The sequence below is a fragment of the Gymnoscopelus braueri genome, assembly GCF_963280865.1.
Source record: "Gymnoscopelus braueri genome assembly, chromosome: 13".
Lineage (NCBI taxonomy): Eukaryota > Metazoa > Chordata > Actinopteri > Myctophiformes > Myctophidae > Gymnoscopelus > Gymnoscopelus braueri.
The window spans coordinates 16,909,480-16,927,844 of record NC_137615.1 but is presented as its reverse complement, the minus strand read 5'-3'; the positions used below and the strand labels follow the sequence as shown (position 1 = coordinate 16,927,844).

Here is an 18,365-nt window from a genome sequence, read left to right as displayed (position 1 = left end):
ACGGGTTCCATTTTGGCTCTCTCACACACACACACAGTCCAAATGGACACTCAGGATTGTACAGTGTAATGGCAACAATAGCTACCTGATGTTCTCCGTTCTCCTCCTGACTCATCCTCTTCTCGTTCTGGGTGTTGTTTATTTCTCTTTATTTGCTGGTCTTCCTCCCCCGCTAATACTGACACAAGAAGAGGACAAGAGCCCAGCCTCCTCCTCTTGTCTATATGCTCCTCTCCCCCCCCCCCTTCATCCCTCCATCGCTGTCGCTAAAGTACACCTCCTCCTCTTCCTCCTCTTCCTATACTCTCTCCGTTTTGGCTGAATAAACATTTCCGACTGTTGTCCTCCTCTCAAATTAATTCTCACTGATTTATGGATTCATCAGCTGATTGACAGATTGCAGTGACGAGCGTATCGCCGTGGTGACAGTTTCAGTGAATGTCGACACTCTGCCTATAACCACCCACCCACCCACCTACCCAACCCACACACCTACCGTCAGGGTATTTTAAGACAACAGTGGCTGCTGCGGACTTGCCTTTCAACCCCCCACCCCCCGCCCCTCTCTCTCTCTCTTTCTCTGTCTCTCTCTCTCTACATCCTTTCTTCTCACCTTTTCGCTGTGCCCCTGACAGTCTAGCACAGTCCACTCCCAGCATCATTATTTCCTTTATCGCATTTGACAGGACCGAATAGGTGTCCACTCAATTCCTTTTCACCTCCAGCCCTTTTGCACTCAAGTCCGGCTGAAAGGGACAGCGAGGGGGGGAGGGGGGGAGGGAGGGATGGAGGAGTATGCTAGGCTATTGGTGGCAACATTCTTAGCATTTCAGTGGGGAACATGCGAGGAGAAGCCATCCTTCACACACTTAACAGCAGCTGTGTGAGGATAAGCCGCACTGTTACTGTACCTCTTATACAAAGTATTTAAGGAGAGATAGGAGAGAGAGAGAGAGAGGAAAGAGAGAGAGGGAGAGAGAGAGAGAGAGAGAGAGAGAGAGAGAGAGAGAGAGAAGATACTGTGTCATGTGACAGAAAGGGTCACAAGACTGTGCGTGGAGATAGAAGAGAGAGGGAGAGCGGTCGCTATAGAGACGACGAGACAGGCAGCAGCGCCTCATTAGGAATGACCCACCACACACACCACACACACACACACACACACACACACACACACACACACACACACACACACACACACACACACACACACACACACACACACACACACACACACACACACACACACACACACACACACACACGCACGCACAGGCTCAGGCACGTGACGGTGGCAGCCAGGGCAGACATGCTATTCAGTGGCATGGAGATAGGAGAGAGTGCGGGTCTGACTGTACATTGAGAAGTCATTGCATTGTTAAAGCTAAAGAGCTGTGGCGGAGGCAGGTGGCCATGAATATAAAGCATGTGAGAGAGGAGTGAGAGGAGCTTGTTCCCTCGACATATAGGAGGACAAATAGATTGATCTATAGACTGTAGCGAGGTACAGTATGTACAGTATAAGGCAAGGCAAGGCAGTTTTATTTGTATGGCACATTTGGCACAACAACAAGGCAATTCAATGTGCTTTACACAGAACATCAAGCAAAAGAAACACAATTATAAGGTCGATATATATTGAAAGATACTGTAGAAAATAGGCAGACAGACAGACAGACAGACAGACATACAGACAGACATGACTAGGCTAACTATTCAATTCAATTTTCAATTAAAAATTCAAAGGAGCTTTATTGGCATGCTTTATTTGGACATTTGGACTCATTTGTTACTCCAATGCCTCCACGTCAGTCAGTCAGCCAGCCAGTCATCCAGCCTGTCATCCATCTAGTGTATGTGCGTCCCCATGGCCTCTGTAGCCGTGTCCCGACCAACTGTCCCGTCACTCAGCAAACAGATACAGTATATAGGACTTATCTTTCGACAGCTACTAGCTCTAAGGCTGCATTCATCAGCATTTGGTCTCAGTGAAGGTTATTGTCTGGGTTGTGCATTTGGGCCGATAAAGTTGACAGCATGACACCTGCCCCTTCCACTGTCTGGACACTGTGTGTGTGTGTGTGTGTGTGTGTGTGTGTGTGTGTGTGTGTGTGTGTGTGTGTGTGTGTGTGTGTGTGCGCGTGTGCGTGTGCGCGTGTTTCCGTGCGTGTGTGTGAGTGTGCGTACGCTTACGTGTGTTTGTACTGTAGCCGTGATTGTGTATTTCCGGTTGTATGCATGTCAGTACTGTGTGTGTGTGTGTGTGTGTGTGTGTGTGTGTGTGTGTGTGTGTGTGTGTGTGTGTGTGTGTGTGTGTGTGTGTGTGTGTGTGTGTGTGTGTGTGTGTATAAAATTGGTATTGTGCTTTTCCTCCATGCCTGACCCCTTGCTGTTTAAAAGGAAGTGGACACACAATGGAAAGCTCTCATTCTTCCTCCTTTTCTCTCTCTCCCTCTTCCTCTTCCGTGACTCCCTCACGCCTCGGCAGATTAACTCACTCCTAATTCTCATTTCACAGGAAATAACCTATTTACTCTTTCTCTTTCTCCGTTTCTCTCTGTGCTTGTTTGCACACGCACAACACACGCTCACACAGCCTCCTCCATGCTTTTTTCCCCCTTCTCTATTTCGTCCCCTTCTCTCTTGTCCCTGAACCTCACACATGCACGCCTCACACACACTCACTCAATTCACCAATACACACTAACAGGCTGATGAGCGCTGATCAACATAACTCCACAGGAACACACGCACACACACACACACACACACACACACACACACACACACACACACACACACACACACACACACATACACACACACACACGTAAACACGTACACGCACGCACGCACACACACGCACGCACGCACGCACGCGCACACATCCACCCAGAGAGACCATTAACATGGACAAGGGGTTCCGTGCCATACTCTATTCTGCCCCCTGCCGCCTGTGTGCCGCACCTGCCAGTAACAGGTGTGGGATTCAATTAGAGCAGCGGGTTCTCAGCGGTAGGGCGGGCAGGCAGGCAGGCAGGCAGGCAGGCAGGCAGACAGACAGACAGACAGACAGACAGACAGACAGACAGACAGGCAGGCAGGCAAGCAGGCAGGCAGGCAGACAGACAGGCAGGCAGGCAGACAGGCAGGCAGGCAGGCAGGCAGGCCATGACTGTGGGCTAGGCACAGGCGTGGGCCAGCGGAGGCTCAACCGCCTCGTAGCAGAAAAGATGAATAACTTAAACAAACACAACACGGAAGCCATTTTAGAGACGGTTGCCTCACTCTTTAGACCATCACATTAGACAATCCAACCCTAATGTTTAACCATTATAGTGGCAGTTGTCATATCAGACATGAAAACGCCATGAATCGCAACGGATGAGAATGAAAAACCAACAGCCCTAAATTTTGCCCTGAAGCTGTCAGCGCTCGCTTTTAATTGCGTCACCAGTCAATCAGAAATCGCCGCTCCGTACTAATGGGAGATATTTACTGTCATTTCCAGGAAACTTTCAGTGGCTTTCATCATTCCCTATACTGCAGCCTCGCATTGACCTGTGGCTGGGAAAGGGATTATGGAGATAAATAAACAGTCAATTATTAGAGCGGCATTTCCCCCGTAAGCGCACAGTAATTGGCATGGTAGTGCATGATAGCTACAGGCTGGGTTTTAATCCCTGATAAGGTAAGTTTCATTAGCCGTCTGGCTAGCCACAGTAGCAGGCTACAGAAGTGTGTTGTCTTTGCTGGCAGGCGAGTTCACCGGGCCGGTCATGTCCGCACAGATCTCCGTCCTCACCCAAACCGGGATGAATTAATCTAAGGAATCTCTCACAATCCTAGCTGACCCTTTCACTGGCTAACCTGCAATATCCAGACAAGGATAATGGTTGATAATAATAATAGCACACATTAACATGCCAATGCCTTATACCTAACACCTCATTCATGCTGGCGGTGATATTAGTCCAATATACTATAGTCTATTGCTAGTTGTGTGCTGTTCAGGTTGCCCAATGGCGCCGCCATTCCTTTCCAGATAGCATAAATAATAAATTAGGGTAAACAGAGGAGGAGGAGGAGGTGGAGGAGAAGAGAGGCCAGGAGAAAGTTGGTAAACAGCAAGGCAGCGGAGCTAGCTGGGAGTGCAGGTCAGAGTTAATGAAGCCCCGTAGGCAGGGTGCGAAGCGTGGCCAAAATGCATGCATGTGTGCGTGTGCGTGTGTGTGTGTGTGTTTGTGTGTGTGCGTGCGTGTGTGCGTGCGCGCGTGTGTGTGTGTGTGTGTGCGTGTGCGTGCATGTGTGTGCGCGTGTGTGCGTGCACATGTGCTCTGTATGTGTGTGAAAGTTTGTGTACAGGATGTGTACTGTAAGTGCATGTGTGTGTGCGCGTGTTACTTACATGCATCCCAGGCATTTTGTGTGTGAGGGCCATTGATGAGCCCCTCTGACACCAGGGCTCCGCCCACCCACCCCCCCCCCCAACTCATTAAAATAAACAGAGGCCAGCAGACAGGCATGGTCCACACTGGAGAGAAGGGCAGTGGGAAGGACCTGGGGGGGGTAGAATGACAGCCTGCTCGTATATGCTGCACTGCAGTGTTACAGTAATGATGAGTCCAATGGGTGAAGGAATGATACCAATTTGGGCTGAGACTGCAAGGTTGGGCGCAATAACGAACGGCTTCATTCTATTCTATTTAAGGGGGGGGGGAGCAGAATGGACAGGCAGGATGTATTTAGAGTCAATCGTAATGCGGATCTTGACAACTATTTTCGGGCCCATGGTACAGTAGATTCCAGCGTTGTTCTCCTCTGTCTCTTTGCCTGCCTATTTTGGGCAGACGAGGCAAAATGACATCGGTCCTCTTGTGCCACGGCCCTAGGCCCACTTGTAATAATTTGTGATAATGGCTGATAGACCATTTTAGCTTCACCGTTACGTGGTGAAAGGTTTTCATGGGAACTTCTACCCACCAACCCACAAAGTGGTTGATCCTGCCCGTTTCTGAAGAGAATATAGGCTTGCATTGCATCCATGTTGGCTTGTCCTTTATTTTACCTTGAGGCAGAGTGTTCCTGCCTTTGTTTATGGGTCACCTACATGCCGGGAGACTGCGTCGCTTTCTGCATGCCGTTTATTTCTCTATTTACAGTACCTTTGTACTTTTCTGGCTGTGTCCCACTTTATTATTATTACTATTATTATTTTAGCCACTCTGTAGCGTAGGCTACGGCTCCCGTAATGCGTTATGCCTTATTCCCTTTCTCCTAAATGTCTGCACACAACAAACGGGAGCTCAGTGTCTTTGCAGAACACGCTGTACCGTACACCGTGGGCCCCGAAGCCAAATCGGTAAAGATGTAATTGGATTTGGATGTGAAGCGAGTGTTGGCATGGAACTATGTGGAGAAATTGAATCTCCTGCTGCCCAGAAGTAGGATTTAATAATTTCTTCGAAGCATAACTTTGGCTATTTTCGTTTTTCGTCCACATTCATATGTGCAAACCAAACACCTCAAAGCGTGCCCGCACTGTAACTAGCGTTCTCCCTGTGCAGAGCTTGCTTTGTTTTGTGCATACATTAGCTTGGTTAGACTATAGGCTACACTTTCCTTGCAAGTGTCAAGCCTGGTTCCTTTCAGACTGACCGTGGCTTATACCCACTAGGGCAGTGGTTCTCAACCAGTGGTCCGGGGACCACCAGTGGTCCTTGAGGAGGTTCCAGGTGGTCCCCAGCTAAATGATGGAGAGTTGGTAACCAAATGGACCCTTATAGATCTTTTAACTCTTGAGAGTGTAAAATGAAACTACATTTTATGCTCTCAAGAGTTAAATTATTGTTAAACATCTGCATTAATTAATTAAATAATTGTTATTTTGATCAATGTTTGCCTGTTATCTCTCCTATGTTACCAACATCAATACAGCATGGAATTGTGGACAAAATCGTATCCAACGATAGCTAAATATTTAAAGTTTTGAGTCTGAGAGTCTAAATCTCATCAAATGGTGGTCGGTGGCTCAAATGCCAAATAAATAATGGACCTTGATATGAAAAGAGTTGAAAACCACTGCACTAGTGGACACAGATGGCTACCCTCTCAGAGACAGTAAGTTAGGCTTAAGGCAGCCAAACACACTCAGAGAGCCGGGACAGTCACACAATCTGTGCTCTAAAGCCGGATTTATACTTAGTTGCGCACCTTTGCTCACCGTAAATATAGTAAATAGTTGAAAGCTCAGCTTGTAGATCGGCTATTTCGGTGAGCAACAGCGCGCAACGAAGTATATCAAACCTTTACAATAACTCTCACCTGCTCTGGGGTCTATACACACATACAGTATGCAGCACTGACCGGAATGAGCCATCACTCGAGCTGTGTGCGTGTGCGTGTGCGTGTGCGTGTGCGTGTGCGTGTGCGTGTGCGTGTGTGTGTGTGCGCGCGTGTGTGTGCGTGTGTGTGTGTATTACTATACTTGTGGGGACCAAACGTCCCCACCAGTAAAGTAGAATTTGAGGAATAGATGTTGTGAGGACCATTTTACCTGGTCCTCGTGAGAAAAATGGTTGTTTTATGGTTTTAGGATTACATATTTAGAGGTTAGTTTTAGGGAGTTGGCGTTAGATTCTCCCCTATTTTATGCTTAGTTGTGCGTCAATGTGTCAAACACCGGAAAATAGCCGATCTAACAAGCTCACAACGTGTCGCGGCGCGACACGTTGTGAGCTTGTAGATATGCTATTTTTCGGCTTTAGACTTGCGGTTAAAAATGCCCCACAAAGATCATAAATCAATCATAAAATTGGCTTCCTAAAATGTTGATGTCCTCACAAGTATAGTAATACAAACATGTGTGTATATGTGTGTGTGTGTGTGTGTGTGTGTGTGTGTGTGTGTGTGTGTGTGTGTGTGTGTGTGTGTGTGTGTGTGTGTGTGTGTGTGTGTGTGTGTGTGTGTGTGTGTGTGTGTGTGTGTGTGTGTGTGTGTGGTGTGTGCGTGCACGTGCGTGTGCGTGTGCACATGCATGTCCGCGTGCGTGCGTGCTTGCATGCATGTGCCCAATGTGACCCAAGACACACGTGTGCCCCCATGTGGATTTGGGACAGCATGCGTGTGTGTGTGTGTGTGTGTGTGCTTGGTCATCGTGGCATGTGTGTCTGGTTGCGCGTGGGGCGTCTATGTGTCATCTGTGTCTAAATACCCCTGCGGTGTCCAATTAGTTCAGAGGTGCGTTCAATCATAAGGTGACCAGCAGGTGTGTGCTCCCTTCTCCACCCCCGAGCCAGAGAGCCACATAAATAAGCTGGCAGAGAAAGACGGGGGGGACTCCTCCAGTCTGTAGTGTCTCCGCCCGCCCGCTCTCTCTCTATCTCTCTCTCTCTCTCTCTCTTGCTGTCCCAGGCTCCCCTGTGATGTCAGAGTGGTGAGGAGGATGCCAGCAGCGCTCTCCATAGATCACCTGACAGGCCTGTGGTCCCAGGGCACCCTCTCTGTCTGGCTGGGACACAGTGCGTCAGCCAGCCAATTTACACCAGTCCCCACGGATGACCTCTAACGCAGCTTAGATGTTTTCCGAGTGTGTGTGTCTGTCTGTCTGTTTGTCTGTCTGTCTGTCTGTCTGTCTGTCTGTCTGTCTGTCTGTCTGTCTGTCTGTCTGTCTGTCTGTCTGTCTGTCTGTGTGTGTGTGTGTGCACACATGTTTGCGTGCCTGTGTGTGTGTGTGTGTGTGTGTGTGTGTGTGTGTGTGTGTGTGTGTGTGTGTGTGCGTGCATTTGCGTGTGTTCTTGTGTGTGTATATGTCTGCTTGTTTGGAGTATGGATTTTCTGCGTGTGTATATGCGTGTGCGTGTGCATGCTTGTGTGGGTGTGTGGGTGAATGTGTGCTTGGCTTGTGTGTCCGTGTGTGTGTGCGCTTGTTTGGAATATAGAATTAATGTTTCTGTGCGCGTGTGCACGACGCACACATGCATGCATGCGTGTGCGTACGTGTATGTATGTAATTGTGCAGTATGGATTGCCGCAGCAAGGGAAGGGGCAGGCCTCGCCAACCTCTTTACCCCGCAGAACGTTTCTGCTGTAACGCATTACTCTTGACTCAGAGCCAAATTTCTGTCCTAATAAAACAAGCCCCACAATTACTGTTTTACCACCCAGTAGCAAAGTAGGGATGCAGAGGGCTTTGGAGGAGGAAAAAAAAGAAAATGCACAATGAAATAAAAAGTAGGCCAGGGTAAATTAGATTAGAGGGCCGCGTCTACGCGGCGGCAGCAGCCAGAAATCTCCCACTTATCATGAAGCAGCCGCTCTTCTGACCACAATGCTGACGTTCAACAAATGAGCTTTTATGTGTTCCTTCATTTAAAATCTGATAATGTACCTCACCTCCCCTCCCTCCCTCCCCCTCTTCCCTCCTCTCCCATTCTCCTCCTTCTCTTTGCCTCTCCTCCCTGTTCTTAACGCTTTTCCTTTTTTTCCCCCCCTTTTTTCTTTTATCTATCCTCACATCTCACTCCCGTCTCCTTCCATCATAATCTTTCTGGTTCTATCCTGGATATTCCTCTGCCTTTCCCCCAATGTTAACGCACTCTCCTCCCTCTCCACTCTATCATCTCCACGATGTAAATTTTAAAAATATTTTATTTTACAATGCTTCGCTTTCATTTTTTTCTCTGCTATTTCTCCCTCCCTCCCTCCCTCCCTCCCTCCTCCTCTTCCTCCTCCCTGTGCTCCAGTCTTCGTGTGTCCGGGGACCCTGCTGCGGGTGCAGGCGGCCAGCTCTCTGCAGGAGGCGGAGCACCAGTCGGGGGCGTGGTGCAAGGACCCGCTGCAGTCGGGGGACCGCCTGTACGTCATGCCCTGGACCCCCTACCGCACGGACATGCTGTACGAGTACGCCTCCTGGGAGGACTTCAAACAGAACCGCGCCACCACAACCTACAAGTGAGGGCGCCCCCCACTGCCCCGGATGATCAAAATAAGCACCCCGCTGCTGCTCTATTGATTTATTGGCCTTCTGCTGTTGGATGTTGATAAAGGAATGGCCCTTATAGACAGTGGTGGAAAAAGTACTCAAGTGTTTTATTTAAGTAAAAGTACCAATACTGCAATATGCTCTGTTCCAAGTAAAAGTCCGGAATTCTAAATGTACTTCAAGTTCAAAAGTATTGACATCAAAATATATATAAATACCAAAAGTAAAAGTACTAAAATATTTGAAAATAGCAGATCTGAAAGCTCACAACCAGCTTGTAGATCGACTATTTTCAAATAGCCTAGGTATAAAATAGGGCTGAAGTGGTTAATGTATGTTTTATAATATCATAATTTATATCTGAAAAGTATCTAGTAACTAAAGTTTTCAAATCATTGTAGTGGAGTAAAAGTACAATATTTGCCTCTGAGATGTAGTGGAGTAGAAGTAAAAGTATTGGAAATTGGAAATACTCAAGTAAAGTACAAATACCTCAAAATTGCACTTAAGTACAGTACTTAAGTAAATGTACTTAGTTACTTTCCACCACTGGGCGTGAGGATCGGTCGTTGTTTCCCCTTGCAGCTCATACGGCGTGTCTCTCTCTCTCTCTCTCTTTCTTCACAGGTTGCCGAATCGTGTTGACGGCACGGGCTTCGTGGTGTACGACGGCGCCGTGTTTTACAACAAAGAGCGCACGCGCAATATTGTCAAGTACGACCTGCGCACGCGCATCAAGAGCGGCGAGGCGATCATCACCAACGCCAACTACCACGACACGTCGCCCTACCGCTGGGGCGGGAAGTCAGACATCGACCTGGCCGTCGACGAGAACGGCCTCTGGGTCATCTACGCCACAGAGTCAAACAACGGACGTCTGGTGGTCAGCCAGGTACGGTAGGACCACATGAGAGGTGGGCCGACCACAGGATGAGTTGTGGATTAGGTCTAAACTGATTAGGTCTAAACTGACCATATGATTAGTGGACTATTGGAGGTCTAAACTGGATCATGGGACGAGTGGATTAGGTCTGAGCTCATCTGAATAGAGGAATCAGGGGGGATTTCAAAAGTCATGCATGAAGAACTTCATTGTTCACATTGTATTCAAATTGCACTGGAAAAAGATATCCAGAGATACATTACACAGTCAAATCTAATTTATTTAATTAATTAATTTAACTCCCGGGTACAAATGAGGACACATTTGTTTCCATTTATACACTCTCTAGAGTGACACACACACACACACACACACACACACACACACACACACACACACACACACACACACACACACACACACACACACACACACACACACACACACACACACACACACACACACACACACACACACACACACACAAAAAGAACAATATTTTAAAGGAATGTAAAGATTAGCTTTGTTCTGTAAATGTGGTTGGAGTTGCGCAGTTCCTTTGTAGTTCAAACAGAGTTTCAACGGGTTTTGGAAACATCTAATTCATTCAGTGCTGAAGAGGCATAATAACTTTGTTGACATTTCAGGAGTTCATATTTCTTTCCTGAGACGACACAAAGCTGTTATGAACAAAGGGACCTGCTGTTAGGGGATATGCTGAAAATTGTGCCGTTATTGAATTCTTTTTCCCTCTTCATTATTTCTGTGTTTATGAACCCAGCTAGGTAATTGTTGAAGACAGCGTGTGTGATTAGAGCTGCAAATTCAAAGTCACATTACCTTACACTGCTTTACAGGGTCTCACCCAGTGTGAAACTCTATCAGATATTCACTTGGCAGAAATCCTTGACAACCTGAAACCATAATCCTCCATGCTTTTTATAGCTTCTCGTTGCTCTTCTGCAGGCAATAATTTTGATAACAGGCAGCAAGTTCCCAGATAAGTAAGAGTTTAAATCGATGCTCTGTTTAGCTAGCCAGCCCTGACAGTGTTTTCTGACCTTAACAGGTATTGGTCTCCTACAAAAGTTTATTTTTGTTTGTTTGTTTGTTTGTTTGTTTGTGTGTTCCGGGCATACATGAAATAATAAAGCACTTACAAAATGCCAATGGCCATAAAGGACAAAAAAGGAAAACATATCTCATAATTAAATAAATACACATGTGCATACAGTATATAATATGCCATAACATATCTATGTAGAAGAACCATGTGGTATACCGTAAGGTGGATGGGTGAATGAGGATGAGATAAAGATAGAAACTACAAAAGTTAAAGTGCTCTCGTCAAAAGAAAAACATGAATGCCCTGAGGAAATTAATAAATAATTAATGAGGCAGAGTGAATAACACTGGCACCATTTTCCACACAGCTGTCCTGTGTAAAATGGATAATATACTACTATGTTTTTTTTAACCACATACTTTTTATCCTCGTACTACGAATAGTGAAAATAGCTCACAATCACAACGTGACATTGTAGATCTGCTGTTTTAGCTTCTTTTTTCTTTACATTTTTGACAATTTGATAGAGTTTTGAGGTACCCTGTGTATCTCTTTTTGTCTCAGGTCAACCCTTACACCCTACGCTTTGAGGGAACTTGGGAGACGACCTTCGACAAGCGCCTCGCGTCCAACGCCTTCATGGCGTGCGGCGTGCTGTACGCTGTGCGCTCCGTCTACCAGGACGACGACAGCGAGGCGGGCGGCGACCTGATACTGTATGCCTACAACACCAACCGCGCACGTGAAGAACCCGTGCACATCCCCTTCCCCAACCCCTACCAGTACGTCTCCTCCATTGACTACAACCCAAGAGACAACCAGCTCTATGTGTGGAACAACTACAATGTGCTGCGCTACCCGCTGGAGTTTGGGCCCCCGGACCCCACCACCGGTAATTAAGTTTAGTGTTATTTTACAATACACTGTAAAATCCTGAAGGATAATTTAAAGTCATACTGTGTGTAATGTTTTCAATTAAACAAAAGTTATTTTTATATAATCTTTCATTTGTATATTTTTCACATAAAAACGTAAATGTGTTTTTTGACAACTTCTCTGAACACTATTAAACACAATTTTTATTTGTGGGTGTCCGTCCCCGACACTCTCCTATCTAGCATCAGGGTCTTAAGTGTTGAGGTCTTGAGTAGTCTTGAGCTAACATCAGTGTTGTTAGCTAAGCTGTCGAGCCGCAGTTCCTGGCTTTGTTCTGGGTTGGCTCCCATAGTGTCAGTGTTTGCTTGCCTCAAGTTCCGGGTGCCTGACGCAGTGCCCTGCCAGCATCATCCTTCTCTCTCTGACTTTGTCTGTGACCCGTGGTAGGTCCCCGTAGAGGACCACATTACTGATGTGGTCCGTCCATGTGACACCTATAGCATTCTTGTGTAGAATGCGTTACACAGTGGGTAGTTTCCACTATAAGCGATCACTGAATAGACACGCATCACATGCTTTATCAGAGAAGCACATAAAGCACAGCTCTGCGTGTTTTATGGATTGAGTCATTGAGCCAACTTGTTCAACTCATTCTTAATGCACACTAAACATTTGAATTAATTATTGTGACAGACAAGCTGGTGCAGCATCTTCTGACTGTAATCCACTCCTCTTTCTCCGGTATCCTGCAACATAAACAAGTCTAATAACGGCGTGGCTTTCCCTGTGCAGTTGAAAAGGCTTTCAGACAGACCCAAATTAATTAGCGGTTATCTGGCTAATTGGCTTGAATCTCCCTAAATATAATAGCCTAACATCTTAAACTGTAAATTGAAAGCATTTATTCAGTCTTACTGTCGTGGGAGAATTGCTTTCCTTCAGCCTTTTACATTGGGCTACAGTGATACGCATCATCTTGAACAATGACTAGACAAACCCCAATGATGTGTTAAGGTGCAAACGTGAGCTTTGTATGGCAATATTGATAACATTGCCTATCGTATCTGTCGGGTGGAAACCTTATATGTCCAAAACGGCTCCTTTTCAGGATTAGAATTCAAAAGCATCAAAAGTAGCAGATCTACAAGCTTAAAACGCGCCGCTTCGCGCCGCGTTTTGAGCTTGCAGATCTGCTTCTTTTGATGCTTTTGTGTGACGCTGTAGTATGATCCAAGTAGGGCCTTAATTTACGAAAAAACACAACACGTTAGAATATGAAGATAAGAAGAGGTTTGTGCCCGACAGCGATGCTATATGGAGCTGGGTCTGGTGGTTCTCTGTATGCAACGTATAGCAGTGTGAGCTGAGCTGTCATTGATGTAGCAGTGTGAGCTGCTGGGCTGTGTTCGCTCTACTTTTGTGGGGACAGAGATATAGACAGTGGTGGAAAGTAACTAAGTACATTTACTCAAGTACTGTACTTTACTGGAGTATTTACAATTTTCAATACTTTTACTTCTAATCCATTACATTTCAGAGGCAAATGCTGTACTTTTACTCCACTACAATTATTAAAAAACTATAGTTACTTTGTAGTTTTTCATTGTTATTACAAAACATACATTAACCACTTCAGCCCTACAGTATATACATTTCGGCCATTTGAAAATAGCCGATCTACAAGCTCACAATGCGTCATGTCATACATTTTATACATTTGAAAACTTGTGAAATGGGACATTCTGCATAATGAGTACTTAATACTTTTGCACTTTAAGTACATTTTGATACCAACACTTTTGTACTTTACTTTACTCAAGTACATGTTTTATTCCATACTTTTACTTGTAACAGTATTGATACTTTTACTTGAGTAAAACATTCTAGTACTTTTTCCACCAATGGATAGAAATGTAAATCCAGAGAAAGAGACAGACAGAGATACAGATTCTGGACGGCCGGGCCACTTCGGCGCCACACTGTCAAAGACCGGGCAGCCTCAAAATGTCAGCCGGTAACTGTTACAGAGTCTGGCATTCACAATACCCCGGTTCTTATAATCTGCCATTACGATCGCCGCATCACCATAACTCACACAGGAGTCACAGTGAAGAGCGCCCTCTCAGGTATTGTTGCTGCTGTATTGTGTGTCAATTTCCACTGCGTGGCGGTTGGGTCTGAACGAGTCTAACTCAAGTGACAAGCGGGAGGGTAAGCGGAGTGCGTCACACTGACATGTTGACAATCCGTCGATATCAGCGAGAGGTTTTGGGTGTACATCTGAGCCAGGCGAAACGCCGCCTCTGTGAAGCTGGGATTAGGCCCTGAGAGAACAGAGAGAGGCAACAGGCCTCGCCCGTGGAGCCCAGGAGCCGCCGCGGCGTTTGATCAGGCAGGATTTTGTAGGGCTTGGATGTGTTGCTTTCATCGGCGCATTTCGTTTGGTTGTTAGCGGTTGTGTGTGACTTCTCTGATACATTTGATCAATTATTTACTTCCTCTCCTGTCTTGTGATGATGCTGGTTCTCTGTCGTTACTCTCTGCTGCTGCAACGCGCTCCCGCTGGAGAGCTGAGGGACCATTATCAAGACGCCGAGGCTTTGAGAGGCTCAGAAAGTATTTGTCACCCCAATTATTGTCAGGTTGACTTTTGAACTCGGCTTTTGAAAGACATCTTATGCTTGTACGCCTTTCTCCTTCAGTCTCTTGATCTCGTTTTTTTTTAAGGCTTCTCCTGTCTGGGATCTTTAGTCCGTTCTCACTAAATCCCTTATATCCCCTTATAACTCTTTCTCTCTCTCTCTCTCTCTCTCTCTCTCTCTCTCTCCACCATTCTCCCACTTCTCCTCTCCCTCCTCCTAGGTCCGCTGACCACAACCCAGGTGACCACCACTACTCCCGCCAGGCCGTTCACCTCCAGCACCAGCCCGGCCACAACCCGCCCCGTGGCCCCCACCTCGCGCCCCATCGGCTCCATCAACAAGGGCCCCGACCTCCGGCCCATCACGGCCACGGTGCCCGTGACGCGGCGGCCGCCCCGCCCGCCCGCCCAGGGCCCGGACCCCCAGTTGTGTGAGTCCAGGGTGGCGCGAGGAGTCCAGTGGCCCTCCACTCAGCGAGGAGAGACCGTGGACCGTCCATGTCCCAAAGGATCTCTGGGTAAGGAGTGAGGAGAACAGGACCACTTCTGTGTGTGTTTACCTGAGTGGTGTACTTTCGTTTGCCATTCTGTGAAAACAAAACAAACAAATGAAAAAGCCCCCCGTCCACAAATCGAACCGTGGTATTGCATGTGTGTCGAGTCGACTCACGGATGCCGCAGGATGTGTACACACGTCAATTTTGTGTGTGTGTGTGTGTGTGTGTGTGTGTGTGTGTGTGTGTGTGTGTGTGTGTGTGTGTGTGTGTGTGTGTGTGTGTGTGTGTGTGTGTGTGTGTGTGTGTGTGTGTGTGTGTGTTGATAATTATGCATGTGTCTGTGTGTCAGTGGTTATGCGGGATCACCATGTTTGTGTGCCCGCTCTTGTTTTTTTCTTTGTGCTTTTTTCCGCTGTTGCCTTCTTCGTCTCACACTCTCTCTCTCTCTCTCTCTCTCGTGCTCTGTCTCTCCCTCTGCGTTGGTCTCTCCGGCTGGCAGTAGTCCCCCAGGACTCCTGGATGAAAGCCGGTCCTCATGCGAATGAAACACCCATCTCTCACTGACAAACATGAAATAATGAAATGAAATAAAAGGCTCCACCTCCGCTTCATGCTAGCTTCTATACCTCTAAACATACAGTCATTGCGTCTTGGCGGAGGTTTTAAAACCAATCTTTGGTCAACAGAGGAACGCTTGAAACTCCACGCCACACCTTGCTCTGATCTTTTTTGCCGCGCTGACAACGCCTCAGTCATCTCTACTCTTTTTGCCCAGGCAGTTTCCCTTTCATGGCAATTGTTTTTGTTTTCTCTCTCTCCATCTCTCTCTCACACACACACACACAGTCTATCTGGCATCTCTCTCGCCCTCCTTCTCCCTCTGTCCTCTTGTTGTGAGTTGACAGGAGGTGTGTTTGTGGTTAGTGTTGCTGGAGGATCGCTGGTGGCACGTTGGTGTGATCGCCTGCATGGTGTTGTCCTCTCTCTGAACCCTCTTAACTAAACAGAACAAAACCCTCTCTGGGAATGGGGGGGGGGGGGGGCTTCTCCCTCGAGATGCTTTTCTCCACCAATGAGAGACGATGCCTGATGGTTATGTCTTTGGTCTGTGTGTGTGTGTGTTTGTGTGTGCGTCCGTGGTGGTGTCCGTGCGTGTGGGTGGGTGGGTGTGCATGTGTATAAAAGAGAGCGAGCAGTATGTGGCCAGCACTATGTGTGCATTTAGGCTCCTTTCAAAAGCACGCTTCTTATTGCCAACAGCTCATCTTCCTCATCTTCTTCCGCCTCCTCCAGCTATTCCGGGTCTTATCCCCCCCCCCCGCCCCTTATTCCATTATTTGAATTCTATTTCTATTCACTATTCTATTTCTATTTGGCAATTTTGTATGCTTTATTTAGATAATAGAATGATGTACTGAGACAGGAAGCCTAGGGTTGAGGGGAATCATGACAAGAGTTAGATTCGAACGAACTCGGTCCTCACGACCCACAAGGCGGAGGGGGAGGGGGGAGGCACACGCACATACACACAAACCTGGCCTCCTGGTTTATGTCATGGCAAATAAGTACGTTGTTTACCTTACCTTTTCCACTGCTGCCCCATGCATCTTATGAACTTGTTCCATTCCTCTTAACGTCTATCATTCTAACTATTGCTTCTTTTTTTTTTAAACACATCCACATAAACCCTATGTAGCGTCCTTACTTGGGCACGCGTCTTAATAGGCATAATAACAGGTTTGGTGTAGAACGTCCAAACCCAGATTTGGCACAAACAAGGGGTTGAATTTGTTCTCCTGCTATGCCACAAAAATGTGGAATGCCCTACCAAAAGCTGTGCCCTACCAAAAACCTTACTCTCCAGGTGGCTGCAATTCGAAACTGGCCCCTGTAAAAGTCAAAGCCTAGGCCCACCCCCCCAGAACTGTTTATTGTGCATATTTTTTGGGCGGTGAAACCGCCCCTATAAGTGAGATTTGGAAAAATGTACTAACTCCTGCGCTGTGATCTGGGCCCAGGAAATTAGTAGAATTATCCTGCGCTGTGATTGGCCAATCACAGCCTATTCAGGACTGTGATTGGCCAGTGTCACATGACACATGTGCATAGCCCTATATAAGCAACCATAACTTGAAAAAAACCAAATTTTGTTTTTTTCAAGTTATGGTTTTGTCCATCATAAAGAGTGTTTCAATAAATGTATTTATCCTTTGTACATGATTGATCGACTCCATTCAGTATTGTGATTAGCTAGCAAGACACCGCCCACTTCACACAGGGTGTGATTTTTTAGTTTTTCTTCATTTTAAACTGTTTTTATGATGTTCTGCATAATAGTGTATATCTGTCTGTCATTTAATGTCTCTGCGAATTGAGTACAAAGGATCCCAATGGAAACAAGCCATAGGCTTTCTTGGGTTTTAAATCCTTTAGCTGACCTTGTATTGAACTGTACTTTCATGCTTTTTTCTGCAAACTTCTAATTAAAGTATTCAATCAATCAATCAATCAATCAATCAATCAATCAAGGAAAACAGGATGGGACGTATAGACCATAGATATAGAAACCTAGATACCTCATTGGCCTCTGCAGTTCGTTGGAGCAACTTGTATCGCGGCCGCCATTTTCGCGTAGGCAAACGGACACTCAAAGTGACTACTGGCCAATCACAGCGCTCACAGCGCGTTGACTACAGGCCAATCACAGTGCGTCTTTTCTAAGACCTGTCAGAATCTAGTTGTCCCGCCCCCACCTGCCTCTGATTGGCCTACCGAACGCCCCCTTCTGTGACACACGCGGAAGCTTCAGGGAAGCTCTCCTACGCTAAAATGGCGCCCAAGATACACATGCCTCAGAGCCGAAGGAGGCGTCTACCTATATATGTCTATGGTATAGACCCCTGGGGGAACCCGCCGGTCAATCAACTATAGGGTTGATGTGGTTGAAATTCTTTTCTAGAAAAGAAAAAAAAACATCACGCTTTTTTTCCCCTTTCTCTCGTCACTCCTCTGCGTATTTCCCTTAATTGCAGACACCTAACGCTTATTATCTCTCCATTACTGTCTCCCTCCCTCCCTCCCTCCCTCCCTCCCTCTCGCCTCCAGGCATCGCCTCGTTCCAGTGCCTGGCGGAGGCGGTCATGTGGAACCCGCGGGGGCCTGACCTGAGCAACTGCACTTCCCCCTGGGTCAGCCAGGTGGCCCAGAAGGTGAGACCCCGGTGTCGTCCCCTCGGCCGCGGCTTTGTCCCCGTCCTGCTGCCCTCAACGCCCTGCGCCGACGTCCTCCTCCGCGCGTTCTCACATTAGCATAACAGCATACCTCGAAGGCTGGCCTGATTAAAGCACTGACTCATTTCCGACTGGCCCCTTCATTTGAAAGTATTCATTTTAATGCTTAATTAAATCTCTCCTTTGACT

The 18,365-nt window shown here is 46.9% G+C and overlaps 1 protein-coding gene across 1 annotated transcript in view; it reads left to right on the top strand.

Moving 5' to 3' along the window:
- Nucleotides 1–18,365, top strand: part of adgrl1a (adhesion G protein-coupled receptor L1a) — a gene marked incomplete at its 3' end in the record, with an annotated part of 151,638 nt that overhangs the window by 109,604 nt on the left and 23,669 nt on the right. The window contains exons 6-10 of the mRNA XM_080447805.1: nucleotides 8,745–8,952; nucleotides 9,611–9,875; nucleotides 11,497–11,824; nucleotides 14,671–14,967; nucleotides 18,052–18,155. Of these exons, the coding sequence (XP_080303931.1) occupies nucleotides 8,745–8,952; nucleotides 9,611–9,875; nucleotides 11,497–11,824; nucleotides 14,671–14,967; nucleotides 18,052–18,155 (1,202 nt within the window). The remainder of the gene's footprint in view (nucleotides 1–8,744; nucleotides 8,953–9,610; nucleotides 9,876–11,496; nucleotides 11,825–14,670; nucleotides 14,968–18,051; nucleotides 18,156–18,365) is intronic.